The 20,337-nt window shown below is 58.1% G+C and overlaps 1 protein-coding gene across 1 annotated transcript; it reads right to left on the reverse strand.

Annotated features, from left to right (window-relative positions):
- Window positions 1–1,651: 1,651 nt before the first annotated feature.
- On the reverse strand, window positions 1,652–17,223 carry Npepl1 (aminopeptidase like 1). The gene is made up of 12 exons (XM_003462030.5): window positions 17,016–17,223; window positions 16,343–16,528; window positions 15,762–15,932; window positions 13,476–13,565; window positions 12,972–13,053; window positions 11,279–11,421; window positions 5,208–5,285; window positions 3,780–3,880; window positions 3,452–3,575; window positions 2,964–3,140; window positions 2,464–2,574; window positions 1,652–2,155 (listed from the first exon to the last, which is right to left on the reverse strand). The coding sequence occupies exons 1-12, from the start codon at window positions 17,163–17,165 to the stop codon at window positions 1,997–1,999; spliced, it is 1,572 nt and encodes a 523-aa protein (XP_003462078.1). The 5' UTR covers window positions 17,166–17,223; the 3' UTR covers window positions 1,652–1,996.
- Between the last annotated feature and the right edge of the window lie 3,114 nt (window positions 17,224–20,337).

Genomic DNA, 20,337 nt, shown 5'->3' on the forward strand with positions numbered 1-20,337 from the left:
GTGTTTTTGCCGAATCTCAAACCAAAACAACCTTTTGTTAAAGAACAAACAAATAAACAAAAATGCAGAACACTAATTCACCAGGGAACACAGTCTGAACTGAAGCTCTGGGCAGAGAATCACAGCAGAAAATCCAACAAACATTGATTGGGGGCAGGGGCCATGGGGCCCTCAAGCCAGCACCTGAGCAAGAGCTTTCGGGGGCAGGCCAGTGTGCCCCTGCAGGCAAGGCAGGTCCCCCAGGGACCCCTGAAACCTGGCCAGCAGGAAATATTGGTGGAAGCGGCCAGGATGACGCGAGTTTGGGACCCTGAGCCAGGCCTCAAGGAGAGGCGCTTCTGGGGACCTTGAGAGCCCCCGCCTGAGCAGAGCACCATACTGGGGTGGCCTGGAGGGAAAGGCTTCTGGGGTTGGGGCTGCCAGCCCTTAACTGAGGCTGGAGGCAAGCAGCTCATCTGCTGCAGCAGGAGGCAGGGTGGGGGTTCTGTGAGATCACGGGGCCATCCGTGTGCCTCCATGTCCAGGGGAGAGCCGGGGTCTCTGGCCCGAGCGCCTGGATGGGAGAAATGGGAGGACCACCCCAGGTGGGCCCCCTGTGTGGTGCACACACGCACCCTGGGCTGCAGACCCACGCAGGCACGTGTACACATGTACACATCGCCACATGAGGCTGCACCCACTCACAGCACAAGCTCCTGGCCTGCAGTCTGTCCCTCCGCCAGACCCTGACTTCCCGGACCCCAGAGAAGTGTTGGTGCCAAGTCCTCCTGGGTGCTCCAGGTGCACGGTGGCAGCACCATGGGCCCCAAACAGCCTCCAGGACCTGCCGCTGAGTGGGCCAAGCTGTGCTCTGTGCCACAGACCAGACACCACCATGAAGCGGACCTAAGAGTGCCCACCTGCCCTGGCCAACCACCCCATGACCCCATGACCCCGTTGCCAGGGCTGCAGTGAGACCAGGGGAAGAGCCGCTGCATCCTGAAGCGCTTTGGCCCTGGGGAAAGCCAGGCCTTTGGCTCACCCGCGCCGACCCCCTGACGCCAGGCATGTACGCCAGGCCCCAAGTCTGCAGCTGGTCCCCAGCTGGGTCCTTGTCCCTGAGGCTGTCTTTGTGCCTGCACAAGGCAGACTCAGTTCCTCCCTTGCTCCTTGACCCCGTATCCTGTCCCCTCATGGGGGGAGCAGACAGTGCCAGCTGCCCCTGAGAAGAAGTAGGGCCACCTCCCTGACCCCTGCCTCCTCTGGGTGTCTTGGGGGAGCCAGCAGGCTGCCTATTGCAAGCTATGAAGCCAGTTAATAACTCTTGAAGGCTCCGGACCCTCCAGCCACCAGCTCGAGAGCCCACCGTGACCCGCTCATGTGGCCAGTGTCCACAATCCCTATTACTGTGCTGGGCACCAGTGTCTCAGACAGAGCCGGAGGACTTGGGCCCCGTCCTGCCTTCCCAGGCCCAGCCAGGCTGTGTACACAGCACGCAGAAGTCAATAAATATTTGCTTAGGCCCAGACCCTGAGGAGACCTGGGGGCCAGGCACAGCCGGGGTAAGATGGGGACGTGTGGACCAGGGTCCTCGTCCCTGCCGAGATCTGGGTGAAGCACGGCCACCCCTGAGAGTTCACATGGGGGTGGGCGAAGAACAAGACGAGGCAAGTGTGGTATGGCGGCATTTAATCCAACTTCAAGTGAATTCTGAGGAGCGCACAGACTCCCCAGACAAGACAGGGCCTCCACGCGAGCACACCGCAGGCCTCAGGGTGACACAGTGTCCCGGCACTGGGGGCCACCTGTGGCTCACTCTCCCGGAAACATGCCCCTCGCCACCCCTGCCACATCTCAAGCTGTCTTCCGAGACGTAAGAAGAAACTGTTTCCGTCACCACCACAGTGACACACCAAAGCCCATCCAAAGGTCTCGTCTTTCAACTGCTGCTTAACGTGAATCAGTGCAAAGTGAGGTAAAGAGCCCTGGTCACCAGGCCGAGGCCACACCCTTGCCCTCATACAAGCCTGCGTCTTTTGGAGTCCCTCCCCACGTCGCCTTCCTGTAGGTCAGGCTCGCAGCCCAGGGGTGACACCAGGTTCAGCAGGGGGTCCTCGGAGGCACGGCCAAACAGCGCCAGCAGAAGTGCCACGCCGAAGCCAGTGGCTCGCTCGCCCTGTGGACAGAAGCAGAACATGGGGGCCTCCGTGTCGGTGGGACTTCCTGGGCGCCCCACCCTGCCCCCCTTCTTGGTAAGGGCATCCTGGAGCACGAGTGGAGGTCGAGGCCTTTCCCCAGGGTCAGGGATGGGGTTGGGCAATGCGCTGCTCCTGGGATGGCAGACTGAGGCTGGAGGCTGGGCCATAGTCAGTGCGCCCACACACAGTGAGTTCAGCCGGCAGCTCTGCAGCGACCAGAGGGAGGAGACCAGGCTGGGGGGAGGGGGAGGAGAGGACACCCCCGGGGTGGCGCCCCTGCACTCACAGCGTGCACAGGGGCAGCGATGTCCAGGTGGACCCAGACCCCGGGCCAGTCGAAGCCGATGTGCGAGGCGATGAAGAGGCCGGCGCAGGAGCTGGGGCTGTTGTCACGGTCCTGAGGAGGCCGGGACGTGGAGTGACTGTCACTCGGCATGGGGCGGTACCCAGGTGCCCGCAGCTCCCCCCTGCCCTGTCTACCATCCCTGCGCCCCCAGCCTTGACTTGTGTGTGGAGCCAGGTGTGTGGAGGGGCTTGGGGCAGCGGGGAGTGCTCCACCCAGGACGGGTTGGGGGGAGGCATCCAGAGAAGCCCTTTGGGGGCTACTGAGCAGGCACGGGAGAATAACCTCCGGCTGTGTGGCAGCATGCGGAGGGGGACACTCTACCCCAGAAGCTACCTCCCCAATGTCCTTCTCCCAGACACATCTGCGCCCTGGTCTGCCTCGAGGGGCCACATCCACACCGATGGCCGCCACCCAGGCCCCCGCATGAAGCCCCCACCTACCGCCACCGAGTTCTTCATGTCAGCCACGGCCGAAGTGAACTCGCTGAAGTGCAGCTCGGGGCAGTAGACCAGGGGGTGCACCAGGTCCCCGCACTGCCGGCCGGCCTTCACGCAGGCAGCTTCCCACTCGGCGTTGTTGGTGAGCACCGCAGCGTGGTACTTCCCAGTGGCGATGCCCTGGGCGGTGGGCGGCCCGAGGGATGCATCGCAGTGGCGAGGGCAAGAGACACATGGGAGACAAAAATGGGGAAGATGGCCGATGGGAAATAAGCCAACGGAGAGGCGGTGAGCATCAAGTTCCAGAAAGGAAGAAAGTAACGGAAGGGAACCACGCACGTCCAGCATGGGCTCCCTCGAGAGGCAGGACCACAGCTCCTCCCTCTTCCCCTCCACTGGGGTCACGGAACCTTTGTGATGCCCCCCCCCCGGCTCCCCCACACACCCCAAAGTCAAGGGAGTTCGGCCCGAAGCTCAGCTCAGGCCCCTACCTGCGCCCCGGTCAGCGTGGCCATGTCCAGGATGATGTCAGCGCCCAGGTCTTTACAGGCATAAGCAACACCATCGGCCAGCACCAGCCTGCCCTCGGCATCTGTGTTGTTGATTTCCACAGTCCTGGAGTACCACAGAGACCCCAGGTCAGGGGCCTAGTACGTGGGGTACTGACAGGGACCTCCTTTGGAACCAGGGTGACCCCACTTAGGAGACCCCTTCCCTAGTAGCTCCCCCACTCCCACCACACATTTGTCCTCCCTGAGGTCACGCAGGCGGCCACAGTTCAAACAACAGGGGCAGCGAGGGGCAGACGGGCAGGCTTACTTTCCCGAGTACAGCAGGTGGATGTCATCTGGCCTGGTGGCGTTGGGTCCCACCGCATTCTCTGCCAAGCAGAACACGGCGTGGAGGTTGTCTTTGAAGCCCTGCAGGGAGAAGCAGGTTCTTACAGACTGGAGGCCCAGGGAGGGTGAATGCAAGCCCTCGGACCTTCCGTACCACTCTGGGCACAGTCCTGGCAGTTCCTAGGGCCAAGAGTCTCCTGGGGGGGTTTCTAGAATCCCCCATGGGAGCCAGTGCCAGGCCGTGAATGCATCTGAAGCAGGGCAGAGCTGAGGTATTTGGATCTCGGGTTCTGCCATTGCGGGCTGCTCAAGCCGGGCCACTGCTGCCCGGTTTCCACGGGGTTGGCCAGCGTCACGGTCCCTGAGTACACACATAAACAGGTACATACACACACACAGGACAGCAGGAGCATGGCCTCATGCAAATGGAAGCAAGGCCCCCTTTCCTGGTGCCAGAAGGAAAGGCCCCAAGTGCTCAGTGTCTGGCCCGGCAATCCTCAGAAGCCTGGCCCAGGCCACAGCGTCCAGCACAGTGCAGCTCCTGCACCTGCCCCTCCGGGCCACTGCTCCTGGAGGGACAGAAGCTCTGAGCCCAGCCACGTCCCCTCCTGGTGTGGAGCTGGCCAGTGCTCCCTGCCGCCTCTAGGGCTCTTCCAAATGGCTCCATGAAACCCAGCTTTTCTCTGGGGTCTTAGAAGAGCTGGGCCTTCCACCACAAGGGCAGGGTCCCCACACATGGGTGCTGGCAGGGAGAGGCTGGTCACGTGGGCTGGGGAAGCAGTGGCTCCAAGACTGCTCTGGGCCTCTGCTCAATGCTAGCCTCGGGAATGGTCCTAGACTCCCGCACAGTGCAGAGGACAGAGACCCCTCGACCTCTGGGGCCACCTGAGCAGGCCTGTAATCTCAGCACGTGGGAGGCTGATGCAGGAGGATCATTGCAAGTTTCAGACCAGCCTGAAATAGGGAGACCCTGTCTCAGAAAGACAAAAAACAAAACAAACAAACAATCCAAACTTGTATGCTTTTGTTTTTCAATTTCATGTCTGGAATAAGGAACCAAGCTTCACAGACACAGCCTGTGGGAGAAAAGTCTCATATCCAGGGTCAGGCTGTAACACTGGGCCACACTAGGGAGCGCGACGTCAGTGCCCATGCTGCAGTTTTGATTTTTTTTTTGCCCTCTGGGTACCGGGCACTGAGTCCAGGGCTTTTCCCCTGAGCTATGTCCCCAGCCCTTTTTCATTTTTGATTCTATTTCAAAATAGGGTCTTGGCAAGTTGTTAAGTAGCCACGGCCGGGGTCCTAGTGCAATCCTCCTGCCTTAGCCTCTGAGGCTGCTGGGATCACGGGTGTGTGCCACCGTGTCTGGTGTGATAAGTGCCCTCACAGGACACATGGTCTCACTCACCTGCTTGATGGCGGCTCTGAAGGCCCCCAGGATGGCCGCGGCACCCCCACAGTCTCTCTTCATGCCTGGCATGGTGGTCTGCAGTAGCACAAAGGAACCAGAGGACAGGGTGAGTGACGTGGACTGCGAGGCTGGCCGACCTCCAGCCCCCACCCCAGCCTGTGAGCCACACCAGGCCCTGCTCGTGCAGAGCAGCCCCAGGCCTGTGGAGACTTTTCTGCGGGCCACCTGAGCATCCCCCAGGGTATGTGCCACTGCAGCAGGCCCATGGGGGTGTTCTCCAGAAGTAACAGCCAAAGACTGGGGGGGGGGGACCCCCTTTGTTTCCGCAGCACTCTGGGCTGCTAAGCAGTGACTGGTGACAGATGCCAGCGGCTGCCAACTGCACAGTGGCCAGGCTGTCATACGCACACAAGCACCCTGACCCCAGTAATGCAGCTGCTTCGTCACCCCAGGGCCCATCTGCAGGGCCTCTGTACCCATCTCTCTCCACATGATGAGGAGGAAAGTGAGGTACAGGAAGCCTCTGCTGCTCATTTGGGGTTGCCTGAGCAGCACTTTGAGGACCTGGACCAGGCTCCCAGGAGGTAGTCAGAGTGCCGGGTCCCTGCCAGGACGTGGAATCCCAGAGGGAATGCGACTGCCAACAAAGTAACCAGCTCCCCACTCATCACAGGCTCCTGCTGCGCTCGTGCAGGGAGTGAGGGGCTGGGGGCTCTGGTCCCCTGCCTGGCCTGCGCCCCCTTCATGCAGCCCAACAGTCAGGCTCCCAGCAGTGCAGCCCTGCTGGGGTGTGCAGTGCTGAGCTGATTGCCTCCCTCTCGGCCTCTCTCTCCAGCCACAGCTGGGGTACAGCCTGCACAGAGCCTGGTCCTACTCCCCACCCGCACCGAGGTTTTCCGACTGTCCAGCCCCAGCCTCACGTGCTGGTCCATCCTGCCTCCTGCTGCCCTCCATCTCTGTCCTCCATCCCTGCTCAAAGGCCCCCAACCTGGATGTCCGCCCCACGTACCTCTTCCTGCTCTGCGCCTCTCCACCATCTCCACAGCTCCCATCCCATCACCCCTCTCGTGACTGCCTCCCTCCCAGCAGAAATGGGGGAAGTCTCTGTCCTGTGCTCCGCACGATGCCCTGCTGAGGTGAGCACCACACTTGGGGCCACCCTCCCGTCACACCTGTAAATGGTACTGGCTATCAGCTACATTTTTACATTTTATAGCTTCCCAACCCAAATCAACACGTTCATATTCTGAATTAACAACAGGTCATCAGATATAAAGATCTGTGCTTGAAATGTACCAAGTGATTTTCCGTGAACCCTTATTGTATTCCATGAGCCTTGGATTTCAGTGGAAAGTATTTTTAGACACAAACTGAGCTGCTTTCATAATTAAGTGAAAATGATCCTTCTAGCACTGAGGAAAATCAGCCATCTTCCTGACCCAATCGGCAAGAAGGCACAAGACTGTTTTAGATGGAAACATGGACCCTTGGGACTGGCGTCAAACCATCTCAAAATGGCCAGCATGGAACACCATGTGTCCTTGTCACAAATGCCACCTCTCAAATCACAGGAAGAAAAACGCCAAGCTAACAAACACCGCTCCACTGACCGCTTGGAGCCTACCAGTTTCCATCTGTCTCCTGGAAATCACGTTCCTGGCGATGCTAAGGTGTCCCCTGCCCGGTGCCCTGGGCAGATACTTGCAGGGATGGCACAGAAGCCCTGCTGGGTGGGAGTCGTGGAGCCTGGAGCCATCGAGGCCCAGGCTGAGGGAACCAGGAGTCTCTGCTCCTCTCCACACCCTCCAGGAATTCCCTTGCTGAAGCAGCAGAGTTAATTTTTAAAAGGGTCCTGAACATAAGCCACTGTCACTATTCTGGGTGAGGAATGTGGTGCTGCCAGAGTGCTCAGGGCTGGCCATGTCAGTGATAAGCACGCCCCCCCACCCCGACAGTTTTCACTTAGGTGTCTGGCGGGTATTTCCTAGCAAGTGAACCCAGTGAGCCTCTTACACCCAGGAAACAGCTGAGTTTACCCCCGTGGCTAACACAAACCAGAAGTTAACCCCCCCCCAGGGCCCCTGACAGCATCCTTCACCCAAGGGCTTGTGAGGAGCCGGGGATGGCAACAGGTTATTACGGGGTCAGATGTGTCCAAAACTGGGCCTTCTGCCAGCTCTACTGTAGACGCACACCTCCCTGGACGGTACTACAAAACCACACTTCAGCTCACACAGCTCTGTAAAAGAGGACAGAGCTGGCCCACATGGCCTCCGACCTTTCAGGAGACACACTTGGTGCACTAGCAAAGAACATCCACAGTTATTTGAAAGAGGCAGTGAAATACTTCTGTCCTCCCCAACTAGACAATGTGAGAGGCTAGATTTTCTTGATATATTTCAACTGAAACAACGTGCTACAACTGACTGACTGCGCGGTGGAGGCAGACGCAGGATCTCTGCCACTGTCGCCGGGGCGGAGGCTACGGAGACTGCGGAAATGTACAAGGCTGCACCTCTCACTTTTCCCCATTTTGGAAAATGCAGTTGTTTTCATAACATTACAGAATGCATGTTAACAGGTAAGACATGGATCCGTATTGTTACTTTACAACGAATTGTAAGTGCGGGGAGGAGAACCAGATGCCGGCTCCTTCCGTGCTGGCTGGCAGACAGGAAGAGCCCGTGCTCCTCCCGCCCCTCCCCACCCCAGCTGCTGGGCTCCAGGAGAACACAGGCTGGGATGGCAGCTTCCGAGGCGGAATACAGCTTCGTGCCTGCAGTGTCCGGTGCTCTGATCATGTGTGGAGCAGAAGACCGTGCACAAGCACGGCCTCTCCTTCTGAGGGCGGCAGCCATGGTTAATTCTCTGTTATCTTGTTTTGGAATCCTGTATCATTTTCATTGTTTTGTTTGGTTTTATTCTGTTTTGTCTTGTTTGATTGTATTATATCCAGTGGCATAGTTGGCTGTTTCAAAGATTACAAGATATATTATGGTAGCCATTTTGGATTTACTGTTGTCTTGTTTTGAAGTCCTGTATTGTGGTCTTGTATTGTTTTCCCTGGTTTTATTCTGTTCTGTTTTGATTTTCCTATGTCTGAAGGAACGGGCAGCTATTTTGAAGACAACAAGAGACATTATGGTAACCACTGTTGATTCCCTATTATCTTGTTTGGAAATCCTGTATCACTTACAATGTTTTGATTTGACTGTCTTGATTCGCTGCTTTATGTTTGCTTGGTTTTAGTCTCTTTAAAATAAAAACATAAATATACGAGTTGTAAGTCTTTTTATACTTCTCAGTTTTAAATTCCAGTATAGTGAACAGCAACAGCTCTCATCATGATGAACAAACCTCCCTGGAATGAGTACTTTTCAGGAATGCAACTAGGTCCTGAGTAGAAGCACAGACGGGCCAGTCTACGATGATCCTGATTTATCTTTGAAATCTTTGCAAACAGAGCTGTGACTGTTCTTGCAAAAGTAGTTTTTCTGGCACCGCTCAGCTCCCTTTTTGCGAAGCGACAATTCCCACAGCAGTCACCCCTGCTGCTGGGGAGGTCAGGAAGACTCGCTGCCCGGCCCAGGGCCCAGCACGGGACAGCTCAGGAAAAGCCCGGGTTTACCCCAAATTGACACAGAAGTTTCAAGTGCAGGGATGGGGGGGTGCTTGAAACTGAGCCAACGCCAAGACACCTGACCTTTCATTCAGCGCCTGCAGGCCAGGTGGACCTCTGTGGCGAGGGCAGGGGGAGGTCAGGCAGCCCAGACCCACTGTCTCATTTTTGGAGGGTGATCTGGAGCTCTGGCAGCTCCTCCAACCACCCTCAGATCATCGACTCCCTGGAGCTGCCCGCCTAAGGGGAAAGGGACACTGGGTCCTAGAGCTCCTCCCGAGAGGACCGCACTAGAGCAAGTGGAAGGACTGAGCCCTCTTTTTGCACCGGCCCCCCACTGAGCCAACACCTAGAGTAAGAATCTGATGGGTGGGGAAGAGGGCCCAGGCTCCCCCACCACGCAGCAGGACCCAGGTGCAGGCGGGCGGTGGGAACAGGGACCCTCCCAGGTCCGCAGTCTGCCGGCTGCTATTTGTCACCAAGTGCTTGCAGCTCCCCATAAGGTCAGCGATCTTCCTCTTCTCCCCAAAAAGCCTGTTCGTGAAGTCTCAACACTTGCCGAGGCTAATGTCGCACTGTAATCACGGGGACGAAAGATCTATGTTCTATCCTGTAGGCGACGCTCTCCCATGTGGCCGTGAGAACCGGCGGGCTGCAGAGCGGCCGCACCACACACTCAGGCTGAGTCCACTGGGGCCTAGCTCCATGGGTGGGAGCACTGGGGTGCCCCGCTGCGCTGGGCCCCAGTGCGCTCCAGCACATGACAGGGCTAAGGGAGACTCAGAGGCCTGCTGCCTCCTAGCCTGCCTCGGGGTGCGAGGTCTGGCTGACCCACAGACCTCTGACCTCGAGGCTGGGTCCCTGGTCATTCCCATGGCTTCTGGAAGGCACTGTGGGGTATTCTGGACCCTCCGCCGTGATCCCTGGAACGCCCCAGCATCAAACTAACAGTGTTCTTGGACCAACTGTGTGGAGAAACAGCCTGACAACCCTGCCTGCTGTCTGCCGAACAGAAATGCACGTAGACAATTAACTTCCTGAAGTCAAATTTGTGGAAGACAAGACCCAGATACACATATTGATGCCACAGTCCATTACCACGGACCAAGCTGTTTTTCCTCTTTAAAAAATCTATTAATATTTAAAGAGTTAATACACTGCTGTTCTCTTGTAGTGGATTTACATTTTTTTTTTTTAGCAGCAGAATAATATGTATGGAATTCAATAAGAGAGCATGTTTGCTATTGGGATTATTTAAAAACCTTTATTAGTTTCATTTTGTGATTAGTCCTGAAATAATTTTGTTGTTTAGAGGGGGAGATACTGTAGGGAAATGATCATTCACTCTGTAAACATAGCTGACACCCCCCCCCCCGCAGTAGCCAACATTGAGCTGAGCATCCAGGAACTAAGGGGCAGTGGGGGGGGACTGTGGCAAACTGGGGAACACAGGGTATACCCCTAGCACTGTGCACGTCCACCCCAGCAGAAGCGTGAAATGTTTGGAGCCCACAAAAGGCCTAAAATCCAGTCTTCTATGAGAATTCTTCTTGTATTTGTTTTTTTTTTTTTTTTTTTTTTGGTCTTTCTGTGGTGTTGTTACTGTTTTTGTTTATGTATCTCAGTCTGGCCTTGAACTTGTTATATGGCCCAGGCTGGTCTCGAACTCACAGTGATCCTCCTGCCTTAGCCTCCCAAATGCTGAGACTCCAGCCTACTTTCTGTTTTTAAATGGTGGTAATTGATTCAAGTTTCAAAAACATCTTTGACCGTCAGGATACAGCTGTGAACCCACTGGCTGCTGCCAGCTTCCCAACGCCTGCTCTAAATGTGCCCACCTCACCCCCTGCCCCCAAGCTTTTTTTCTTAGACCCTCCTCTTCCAGGTCTCCTGGGGTGCAGGCTTCCCAGTTCATGCTTTCCTGGTCCTTGAGGGGCCCTCCTGTGGGAGTGAGGAACGGGGACAGACAGCTGTGTACAGACGGGGCCGCAGCCAGGATGGATCTGGGCTCCTGTGAAAGGCCACTCCTCGGGCTTCTAGGGCCACTTCCAGGCCTCCTGCAGGCGACCTGCTCCTGAGTGCTGCAGTGCAGGTCACTGGTTTCCAGGGCCACCACTCAGTTGGCGTCATCGAAGCCTTGGGGACATACCATTGCCAGATTCTTCACCTCTGCCTCCCGGGGCCGTGCTCCTTCCTTGAGTCATCTCCGTGGCTTCTTAAAGGTGCCTGTCCAGATATTTGGTTCCTGACTTCTGCTTAAACCATGAACATGAAACGCAGGGGTCCCCCACAATTCTGGTCCTCCTCAGAACAGAAGCAGGCCCCGCGGCCGCCATCCCCAAATCAGCCCACCGTGGCGCTAGAGAAACCCACCTGGTCTCACCTCCCTCCCCTCCTCCAGGGGCACCGCAGGAGCCCAGCAGGGCCCCCACCCCCAGGCCCACCTCACCTTTCCTTTGATGCTGAGGCCCCCGGTGTCATAGACGATGCCCTTGCCCACCCAGGCGATGGTCTGCGTGGCGCCGTCGGGGGTGTGGCTGAGGACGGCCAGAGCCGGGGGGTGCAGGGCTGCCTTGCCCACACCGTAGATCCCTGTGGGCAAGGAGAACCGTTGAGCCCTGGCCCGGGACCCCAACCCCTCCCGCCCCTGGCGTGGGATCTGGAACGCGAATCAGCCCGGCACTGCTCAGCAAGAAAACTGGCCAGGGAAAGGCTTGCATCCTCTCCAAAAGGAAAGCGCAGGCTGCAGGATGAGATGACTTCTGGGTGCGATTCAAGGCCGCCCTGGCCCCCACCCACTCCCTCGTCCCGAGCCTGGCTCCAAACCTGGCCAGCACCACCCTCCTTGAGGCTGCTCCCACGGCCTCTGCTCCACTGCCTTGGTCCGCTTCACACGCTCCATCTCCCAACAAACCACGGCCTGCAGACAGGCAGCGGCTGGGCTCCAAGGTCCCTCAACCACTGGGCTGAATAGTGACAGTCACCTGACAAGCACTAACAATGGCTATCACAAACTCCTGCTCATCCTACAGGACCCACCGCGCAAATGTCACCCCTTGGAGAAACGTCCCCCCATACGGAGCCTATGGGTCTGCAGCAGGCACCGCCAGGATGGCCCTCAGGGTCCCCTCTGGGCTAGTCATGTCTTTGCTGTCCTCTCTACCTCAGAGCGGCCAAGTCTTAGAGTGCCATCTCCGGCCACTGGCACGGCAGAAGCAACAAGACACCTCTTGTAAAGACAGGAGCTCCCACCCTGCTTGCGCCCTCTGCCCGGCTCTCTGGAGACACCAGCGGCTGGGCTGGGAGCACCCACACTGATCCACAGAGTGGGAGCTGCATCCCATCCTGCAGCCTCCAGCCTTGATGCTGCCCAAAGCCTGAAGGCCGGCCTCCTGGCGGCATAGGGCTGGCTCCAGGGAAGGCTTCCAATGGCCACAGACCCCCCACCACACCTACTGCAGTGGGCAGACATCCCGAGCCACAGAGGGCCCCCCACCTCACAGAGGTGCAGAAGGGAACGCATTGCCTGCAGCTGCCAGTCATCCTGGGGTCATCTGTTTCACAGGCACAGACAACAGTGCCTGTGACCACCCTGAGACAGTCTGGAGGCACTTCCAGGGGGCCCGATGTGGCTGCCTTTCTTTCCTTACGGTCCTGGGCAGTGCAGGAGTGTGGTCCTTTGCCACGGGGGAGAAGGCTTGTCTGAGAAGGTGACATTGTAGGCGAGGCAGACAGGACCAGGCAGCTCACACCATATGAATGCTTTGGGGAAAAGTATTCCAGATGGAGCGAGCCACAGTGCAAGGCCCTGACGTGGATGTGAACTCGTGTATTCGAGGAACAGAAAGGCCCTGCTGAGCTGGCTGGGAGCGGCGGTGTGCAGGGTGGGACGAGGCTGCAGCAGGGGAAGGACTTGGGTCTCGCTGCTTCCAGAAAATGCCTCAGAACCTGGAGAGCTGCCGCTACCTCCTCCGGGGACAGGCAGCTTCCCAGGCTCTGGCCTCAGGCTGAGACAAGGGCTGAGTTCTTTCAGGTCACAAGAAGGAGAAAGCTGGGGACAACGCACCAACCGGACCCTTGCCACCAAAGTGCCCCTGGCCACTCCCTGAGGCCAAGCCCTGTGGACAGTAGCGCCCACCCACCTCCGAATCCTCTTGTCTTCAGCTCCTCATCTCGGATGACGGTTGGGGTGATTCCCAGCTCTTTTCCAACTTTGTTAATCTCCTGGACACGTTCATGGAAAAAATAACACGAACACATGTGAAGATGGCTGGACCCGAGGCGAGGCCAGGGTTCGGGGCCAGGGAGGAGCCATCGCCTGTGAAGTGAGAGAGCCAGCAGCCTTGACTCTCATGATTAAACCCAGGAGAGAAGGCTCCCCCAGCAAGCCCCCCAACTTCCTGCGGTTCATGGCTGCAAGCCTATTGCAAGGCCTTAGCATAGTCCTGCACACACACACACATGCACACACACCCCTGTCCCACTTCCCCCCTCTGTAGAGGCTGCTGGCTGCTCAGAGCTGAGTGGACAGCAGGGTCAGGGAGTACAGACAACCCCCAGGTCTCTCTGTCCTCTGCCTGGGGCCTGTGACGTCCAGCCAGCCCAGCCCAGCCCAGCCTCTCCCTTGGCATAGTAAGGCTGCACACCTCCAGGAAGATGTCCGTGTTCATCTCATTGCAGGGCGTGTCCACGATGCGTGCCGCCAGCCGCACACCTTCCGTGGCATTTGCTAAGCACTGGGAAAAAGCAAAAGGCAATCACTGGGGCCCTGGCCCGGCACCAAGTGGATGTCAGCACCTTTGTTCCAGCCCCTTTCAAACGCCACCTCTCCAGGGACTCCTGTGTGCTCTCCCCTGGGCACTGGGGCTGCTCACGGCTCCTGCAGGACATCCAGGTGTGTCTAGTCCCTGGGCAGCGTGCTCTGAGTACGGGGTGTGGAAAGGAACAGCGAACCCTGCCTCAGGGAGTGTATGTGTCTCCTCAGCACCAGGCAGGGAGCAGAAACCTGAGAAAGTGGCCCACACAGCCTCGAGTGGGGTCTGACGCCCCAGTACTCGGGAAAGGTGCTCAGAGATCCATGTATGGATACAGACACAGCTTGTGTCCAGAGAATGGCTCTTAGCAGACAGTGGTGATCCTGCTGCTGCTTCAGCCAACCAGGAGGCCTTGGCCTGCCTGCTCTTCTCTGCCGGGTGAGCTGCTCTCAGCTGATTCCCTGGACACCCTGCCCCACTGCGGTCTTCACCACCCAGCCCCAAGTCTCCGAAGCCCTGGACAGCTGACTGTGTCAGCGCCTCTGAACAGACCGTCAGGAGACGCTACTAAGAGAAAAGCAGCCGAGGGCCTGCAGTGCATGCAGTGACAATGAATTCGTCATTGCCTCCCCAAGGCCCACCGTGTCAGGCAGGGCAGACGCAGGGTCAATTTGCCAGCCTCGTGGCCACCCCGCCGTCTGACTGCTGCAAGGGCCACTGCCTATCCTGGGTAATTAAGCCCCAGTGCCTCAAAGGTAGAGACCTGGGACTTGACAGCTCGGCCAGGAGATGGATGTGTGTTCCTGCCACCTGGCAGCTCTCGTTCTGAGAAGTATGTGGGGCTGCAGGGTGGGCTTCGAGGGAAGCACGTGTGACCTGCTAACCCCCGCAAGCTTTCAGCACTGGTACAGAATGAGGAGAGGGCAACGCGTGCCTCAGTTTCTCCGTCACTGGAGGCCGTTCATTCATTCTGTCTACACTTATATGAGGCCCTGGGTACTGTGCTAGATTCTGAATCTGAATCCCAAGATATTTGAGAGTAGCAAAGAATGGCCATCCCCCACCACGCTTCAGAAGAGGAGCTCGGAGGTAGAAGGACCTAAAACATGGTTGGGTGCAAATGGGCACTGAGTAGGCAGCCCTGACAGCGAACAGGCCGAGGGCCACGCGGAGTGGCCGACCTTGAACAAGCTTGAGAGGCTGAGGGACAAGAGCCTGAGGCTGTGTTGGGGCCACGTGGGGAGCCGGCAGAGGGATGAGCTCTGGTGTGGATGAAAAGCATGGGCAGGAGAGGGAACCCGAGGGTGGTGCTCAGGCTGCAGGCTGGGATCTGGCGTGCAGGAGGGTGCTCCTCAGGGTCCTGCCCAGCAGGCAGCCCACCGGAGGCTGACACCGGGCCCAGAGGTGAGGGTCGGTCAGCAGGGCCATGGAGGCTCCACACAAGCAGCCGAGCTTCCTTGAAGCCTGGCACCACTCCAGCCCTGCAGCGGAGGCCTTAAAAGTTACACCAGCAAGAAGGTCCAAAACAGCTTCTGGTCCAAGAAGATAACGAATCAAGATAAGCAAAGCAACCAGTTTGTAAAGGTTCGGTGATGAATTAAAAAGGAGCACTCATTCAAGGCGGCAGAGACAAAAGCAAATTCCTAAGGAAGGAATCCAGCTGGGGAACAACTTTGTTCCACTGCTGTGAGCTCACTGGGGTTGGGAGAGGAGAAGGTGTTGATGGGGCACTTGGCTGGGGCTAGGGTGAGACATTAAAGGGGAGCACTGAGGCAGGACGCAGGACAAGCTGGCCTGGCTGCTGGACAGGTGGAGGTGGTGGGCCAGACCGTCGGAGCAGGCTCTGGGGACAGCTGGGTGGGAAGGGAGCCCAGCCTCGGGCCCACACTTGGATCTGGCATTGCTGCCTGCAGAGCATTCTGCTTAGGAGTCAGGTGAACTAACACAGGTAAAAGCACTCCCTTTATGGATGCGATTCGCACAGGCAGAGGATTGCTGGTATCAAAGGTGCCTGGCTAGACGCTCCATCAGCACTGGCAAACTGGAACAGAGCCCCAGAAACGAAGACCGCCCTGTGGGAGAGGGCCTCAGCCCCCCTACAGCAAGGAGCAAGCCCTATCACCACCACCCCGAGCTCCTGGGGGACCTGGGACACACTCTGCAGCTCCAGACACCCACTTGCAGCGTGGACACTTCCACTGGCCCGTTGTCCTGTCCCACCAGGAAAAACTCCACTGCCACAGTCCTCTTCTCCGAGCGGCGGGAAGCCCCTGAGCGGTGGGTGAAGAGCGGGAAGGCGCGGGCCAGGGCGCAGGCGGAGGCGAAGACATCGGACTGCTCACAGACCATCTGCAGCACAGCAGGAGAGGGGCAGGGGCTGAGGGCCACGGCGCGGCCAGCCAGTCACATCACCTGACATTAATTCCCAGGGGGTAAGGTCCATGGGAGAGGCCCCCACAGAGCCACCACCCCATCCCCAGGTCCTCGTGGGATGAGGAAGTGAAGCAGGCCTTGCTACAAGGAGAAAGAAGATGTTGTCAGGGCCTCTGCGGACAGGAGCACAAGGCATGGAGGCTCGGACATGGGCCTTGGCCTCAGGAGATCCAGGCCTCGGTCTCCCGGTGGCCACCAATCTGCTCCAGTGGAGGATTTGTGTCTGGACCTGCCGTGCTGTCTGCGGGGTAGGGCTGCTGGCTGGGCTGTGGGTGCGAGGCTGAGCCTTGGCCCACTTGCGGGCCCTCTCACCCGGACACACTCACCAGGATGCAGCGCTGGGTTCCGGGGGGCAGGCAGGTCCGCACCAGCCGGGTGATGAAGTGGGCGGCGGAGGGGCTGTTGTGTCGGCTCACCCTGGAGGGCAAGGCGGCCACAGTGGCGTAGTTCAGGTACAGGGGGCAGCTGTCCGTGGGGTTGGGATTCAGCGTGGCCAGAGCGGCCTGCCAGAGCTAGATCAGAAGGGAGACAGGACACAGCGCGGACTTCACACGGGGCCGCGTGCCAGGAGCCCGCCCCGTGCCACGCCTGCATTTCCCGGGCGCCCCATCGGGCCATTGGGCGCTCGTGTCACCGCCTGGCACCCTGCCACACTCGTGGAATCCAGCCCGGGGGCCGGAGGGCCAGCGGGGACCCCTCTGCTTGGAACACTTGGCGCCCGCCGGCCGGGGCTTGGCCTGTTTCCGCCGGCGCGGGGTCAGGGGCCAGGCGCCACGCGGAAGGGCAGGTGGCGGCTGCCACCCGGCTGCGGCGGGCGGGCGGGCAGGGCCGCGGGCGCAGGCCTGCGCGCAGGTGTCGCGGCCTGGCAGGCGGCGCCGGCCCGGGACAATGGCCGGGCCCTGAGCGGGCTGCCGGGCTCCAGGCCGCGTCCCGGGCGGGGCCTGCGCCGCTGCCCGGCCTGCGCTTCCGCGGGGCGCATGGCGGCCGCGGCCCGCTCACCTCCTCGGTGACCCGGGGCTGCAGCTTCCCGCGGACGTGGCTCCAGGGCACGCGGTGCAGGTGGTGCAGCTGCCCGAGCAGCAGCAGGGGCCGGCTCTGCGGGTCCGCGTCCCCGGCGCTCGCCTGGAACTGCAGCCCCACGTTCGCCATCTTCCGCCCGCGCCCCCGGCCGCCGGCCGCCCGCCCTCCCGCGCCCGCGCCCGCTCCGGCCCGGCTCCTCTCGGCGCCGCCCCGGCCTGCCCGGCCGCCCCGCCTCCCCCGCCGCCCGCCGCGGGCCGCGCCAGACGTGCAGGGCCCGCCCGGGGCGCGAGGGGGCGCCGGCCGCGGGGCGGGCGCCAGGTGGCGGGAGGGCTCCAGCCGGGCCAGGCCGCCCGGGGCCCTGCGAGGCCCGAGTTCCGCCCGCCAGGCCCGCTGCAGGCCCGGCTGGCCCCAGAGGGCCTCCCCAGGCAGACGGGGCGCACGCAGGGCCCCACCGCTGGGGCGACCCGGGCCAGCTGCCGAGTCTGGCCGGCACGGTGTCGCAGTCCAGTCCCGGCCACTTCGTGTTAGGTGCCCGACCCCGATCAGACCCCCTTGGCTGGGTGCAGTGGTGGAGGCCCCTCCGCACCCCTCTCCGCCTGAGCAAGCTGCATCTCCAGCCGCCCAGCCCTTCACCTGTGTCACCTGTCGGGCAGAGAATGGGTGGCACATGCTGGTGGTGGCGGAGCCCGGGGTAAAGGTTCTGGATACTCCGAGCCTTGGGGAAAGATGACCCTGGCGTCATTTAAACAAAACAGCCCGTTACACGGTGATGCCCATATCCTCACTGCTGCAGGACTCAGTTTGGCGCCCCTTTCAGTGGCCTCCAACTAGTTCCATGCACCACTCTTCTTATTTTGAATTTCTTCGTGATCAACCTTAAAAAAAACAAACAAACAAACAGCAAAGCAGTTCCATAGCATGGCATTCCACCCACCCACCACCCCATTGCCCAGCTCACCACGCCCACAGCTTCCCTGCCCACTCACTCCACGTCCTGGGCCTGTCTCTGAGCTGCTGTCTCATACCAGGGGGGACCCTGGACATTAGCACAGACCGGGGTGGCAGTGCCCTGCAGGCCGTCCTCCGGCCCACTTTTGCTCTCCAGTGCCCAGCACGGAGCAGGCATCACAAAATAAGTGTTCAACAAGTGAAAGGAATTCCTTTGAAACCCTGGCTTTCCCGACATAAAAGTCAACGCTAATTGGATCTTATTTTCTTCAAAAGATTTGACAGCAGCTGAATGTTTTCACACATTCGCAAAGGGTACTAAGAGCAGAAGAAGATCTATCACTCTTTTTTCTGTTTGCAAATACACCATGGAAGACAGGCGCATGGCCCTCCAGAGGGGGCTGAGACACAAGGGCGACAGGCCTGGCTGGTGCCCTGATGAGTGAGATAGGACTTCTGCGGGCTAGAATAGTCGAGGACAAGTCCCTGGAGGAAACAGTGTCGGGGGACTCAGAAACCAGAGGGCAGTAGAGGGTCCTGGAGAAGAGCAGGAGTGGAGGCAGAGGTGGGGGGGGGGAGAATCTGGTTCACCCCACAGAGATCTGCAAGCCGAGGAGGGCCCTGAAAAGCATTTCAGGAAGCCAGCTCTGGGGAGCCTGAAGAGGAGAGCTCGTTCTGCAGACTTTCCCTTTTACAACTGGCCCTTATTTGAGACTAAGACCACATACAGAAGGATGAACAAGATGATTCAATTTAACCAACATTTATTGAGCACTTATTACACACAAAAGCAAGAAAGAAATGTTAGGTGACTGTTAGAAGCAAATATTCCCCGTCTGGTTTCAAGCCACTCACTCCTGTATCGAAGAACTCCAACCCAAACAGAACGCTAAGAAATTATTCCATTTCAAATGCCTGCCAATTTCCTCAAGATGCAGCCTGTGACAGATACAAATAGATTCCAGGAAAGTACTTTCCCCTTTTCACTGCAGACTTTATAGACTTCAACATAAATAAGACAGGCAGCACTTTGTTTAGAAAAATTTTTATGAAGGTATTAATCCATGGCTTAGTATATATTTCACTGTCAATGAAAAATTCACCTCTATTTAATTTTCTTTAAAAATGAAAGTTTAAAATAAATTACCAGATCTTTGATGCAACCCAAGAAGCAATTTATGGTTTTGATGACTTGAAACCCATTCCAAATTCAACTGGGTATTCAGACTTAACTTGGAATTTAAGGAAAATATTAAAAACTTCTGGAAGAAATCAAAGTAACGTTCTCAGGTCTTATTAGAAAGCTTTTTGGTTCTGTTCACATTCTGGGACACAGTTCTGAAATCATATCATGTAAAATGGCTCTCATTGTCTGAAATGTACATTTATATGTTAATTTCATGCTAGAGTCACTATAGACTCTCCTAATGCCTGCTTAGACTGAACTGATCTGGGGGGGTGGTCCCCCTTGCCATTATATCTGAATGAGAAAGCAGCTTTTGTGTATTCCAGTGGATTCATTAATTCTGTATACATTTATTGAGCATCAGTTCTGAAAAGGCCTGCCATCAGGCTTTAGGTGCGCGCATGTGTGTGTGTGTGTGTGTGTGTGTGTGTGTGTGTGCACTAGAAACTTCCAAGTTCTGAGAGAAGGGTGGGTGAGTTGGAGAAGGCTCAAGCGTGGGCACAGCAGCTGACTTGGGTCTTGAGGGGTAGCTGAGAGGAGGGCCAGGCAGTCTGACCCAGGCCCAGGGAACCATTCACAGGAAGCTCTGAAGGGGTACAGGCCATGGTGGGTCCATTAGGCCGCTGTCTGCAGTGCAGGGAGCTGGACACAGCGTGTGACGCACGGTGAGTCATGGAGCTGTCACGACAGATGTGAAGGGTGGGGCTGGCTCCTGGCTGGCAAAGCTCTGCCCCTCAGGTGTACAGAGAAGAAGTGGCGGCTCCCCTGCCACCTTCCCTTCACGATACCATCTAGAGCCTGGGCCTGGAAGGGTCCCCCAACCCACTGCCTGCACCACTCACGTGAGGTCCTGGGCTCTGCGGGGTGTCAAGAGGATTCTGTTACATTTCAGAACTGATGCCAGCCCTGCCACCTAGATTTGTACTTTGTGTTCCCTAAGGCGGAGGAAAAGGAACTCCCTGCCACAAAAGGCCGGTGTCTCTAGAAAGTTCCTCAAAAATTCTTCAACTTCCAGCAAAGCTGAAAACTCATGGAATGAGCCAATTGTATGCCCTGCAACCTAGCATGTAGGTAATGTAGGTATTGTATGTGCTCACACGGATGTGTGCGTCCACATACGGTTGCTTTGTACCCACAGAAAGCTGTTACCTTTGCCACCGGCCCACA

The sequence above is a fragment of the Cavia porcellus genome, unplaced genomic scaffold (genome assembly GCF_034190915.1).
Source record: "Cavia porcellus strain 051 isolate PalLab524CR breed Dunkin Hartley unplaced genomic scaffold, mCavPor4.1 scaffold_5, whole genome shotgun sequence".
NCBI lineage: Eukaryota > Metazoa > Chordata > Mammalia > Rodentia > Caviidae > Cavia > Cavia porcellus.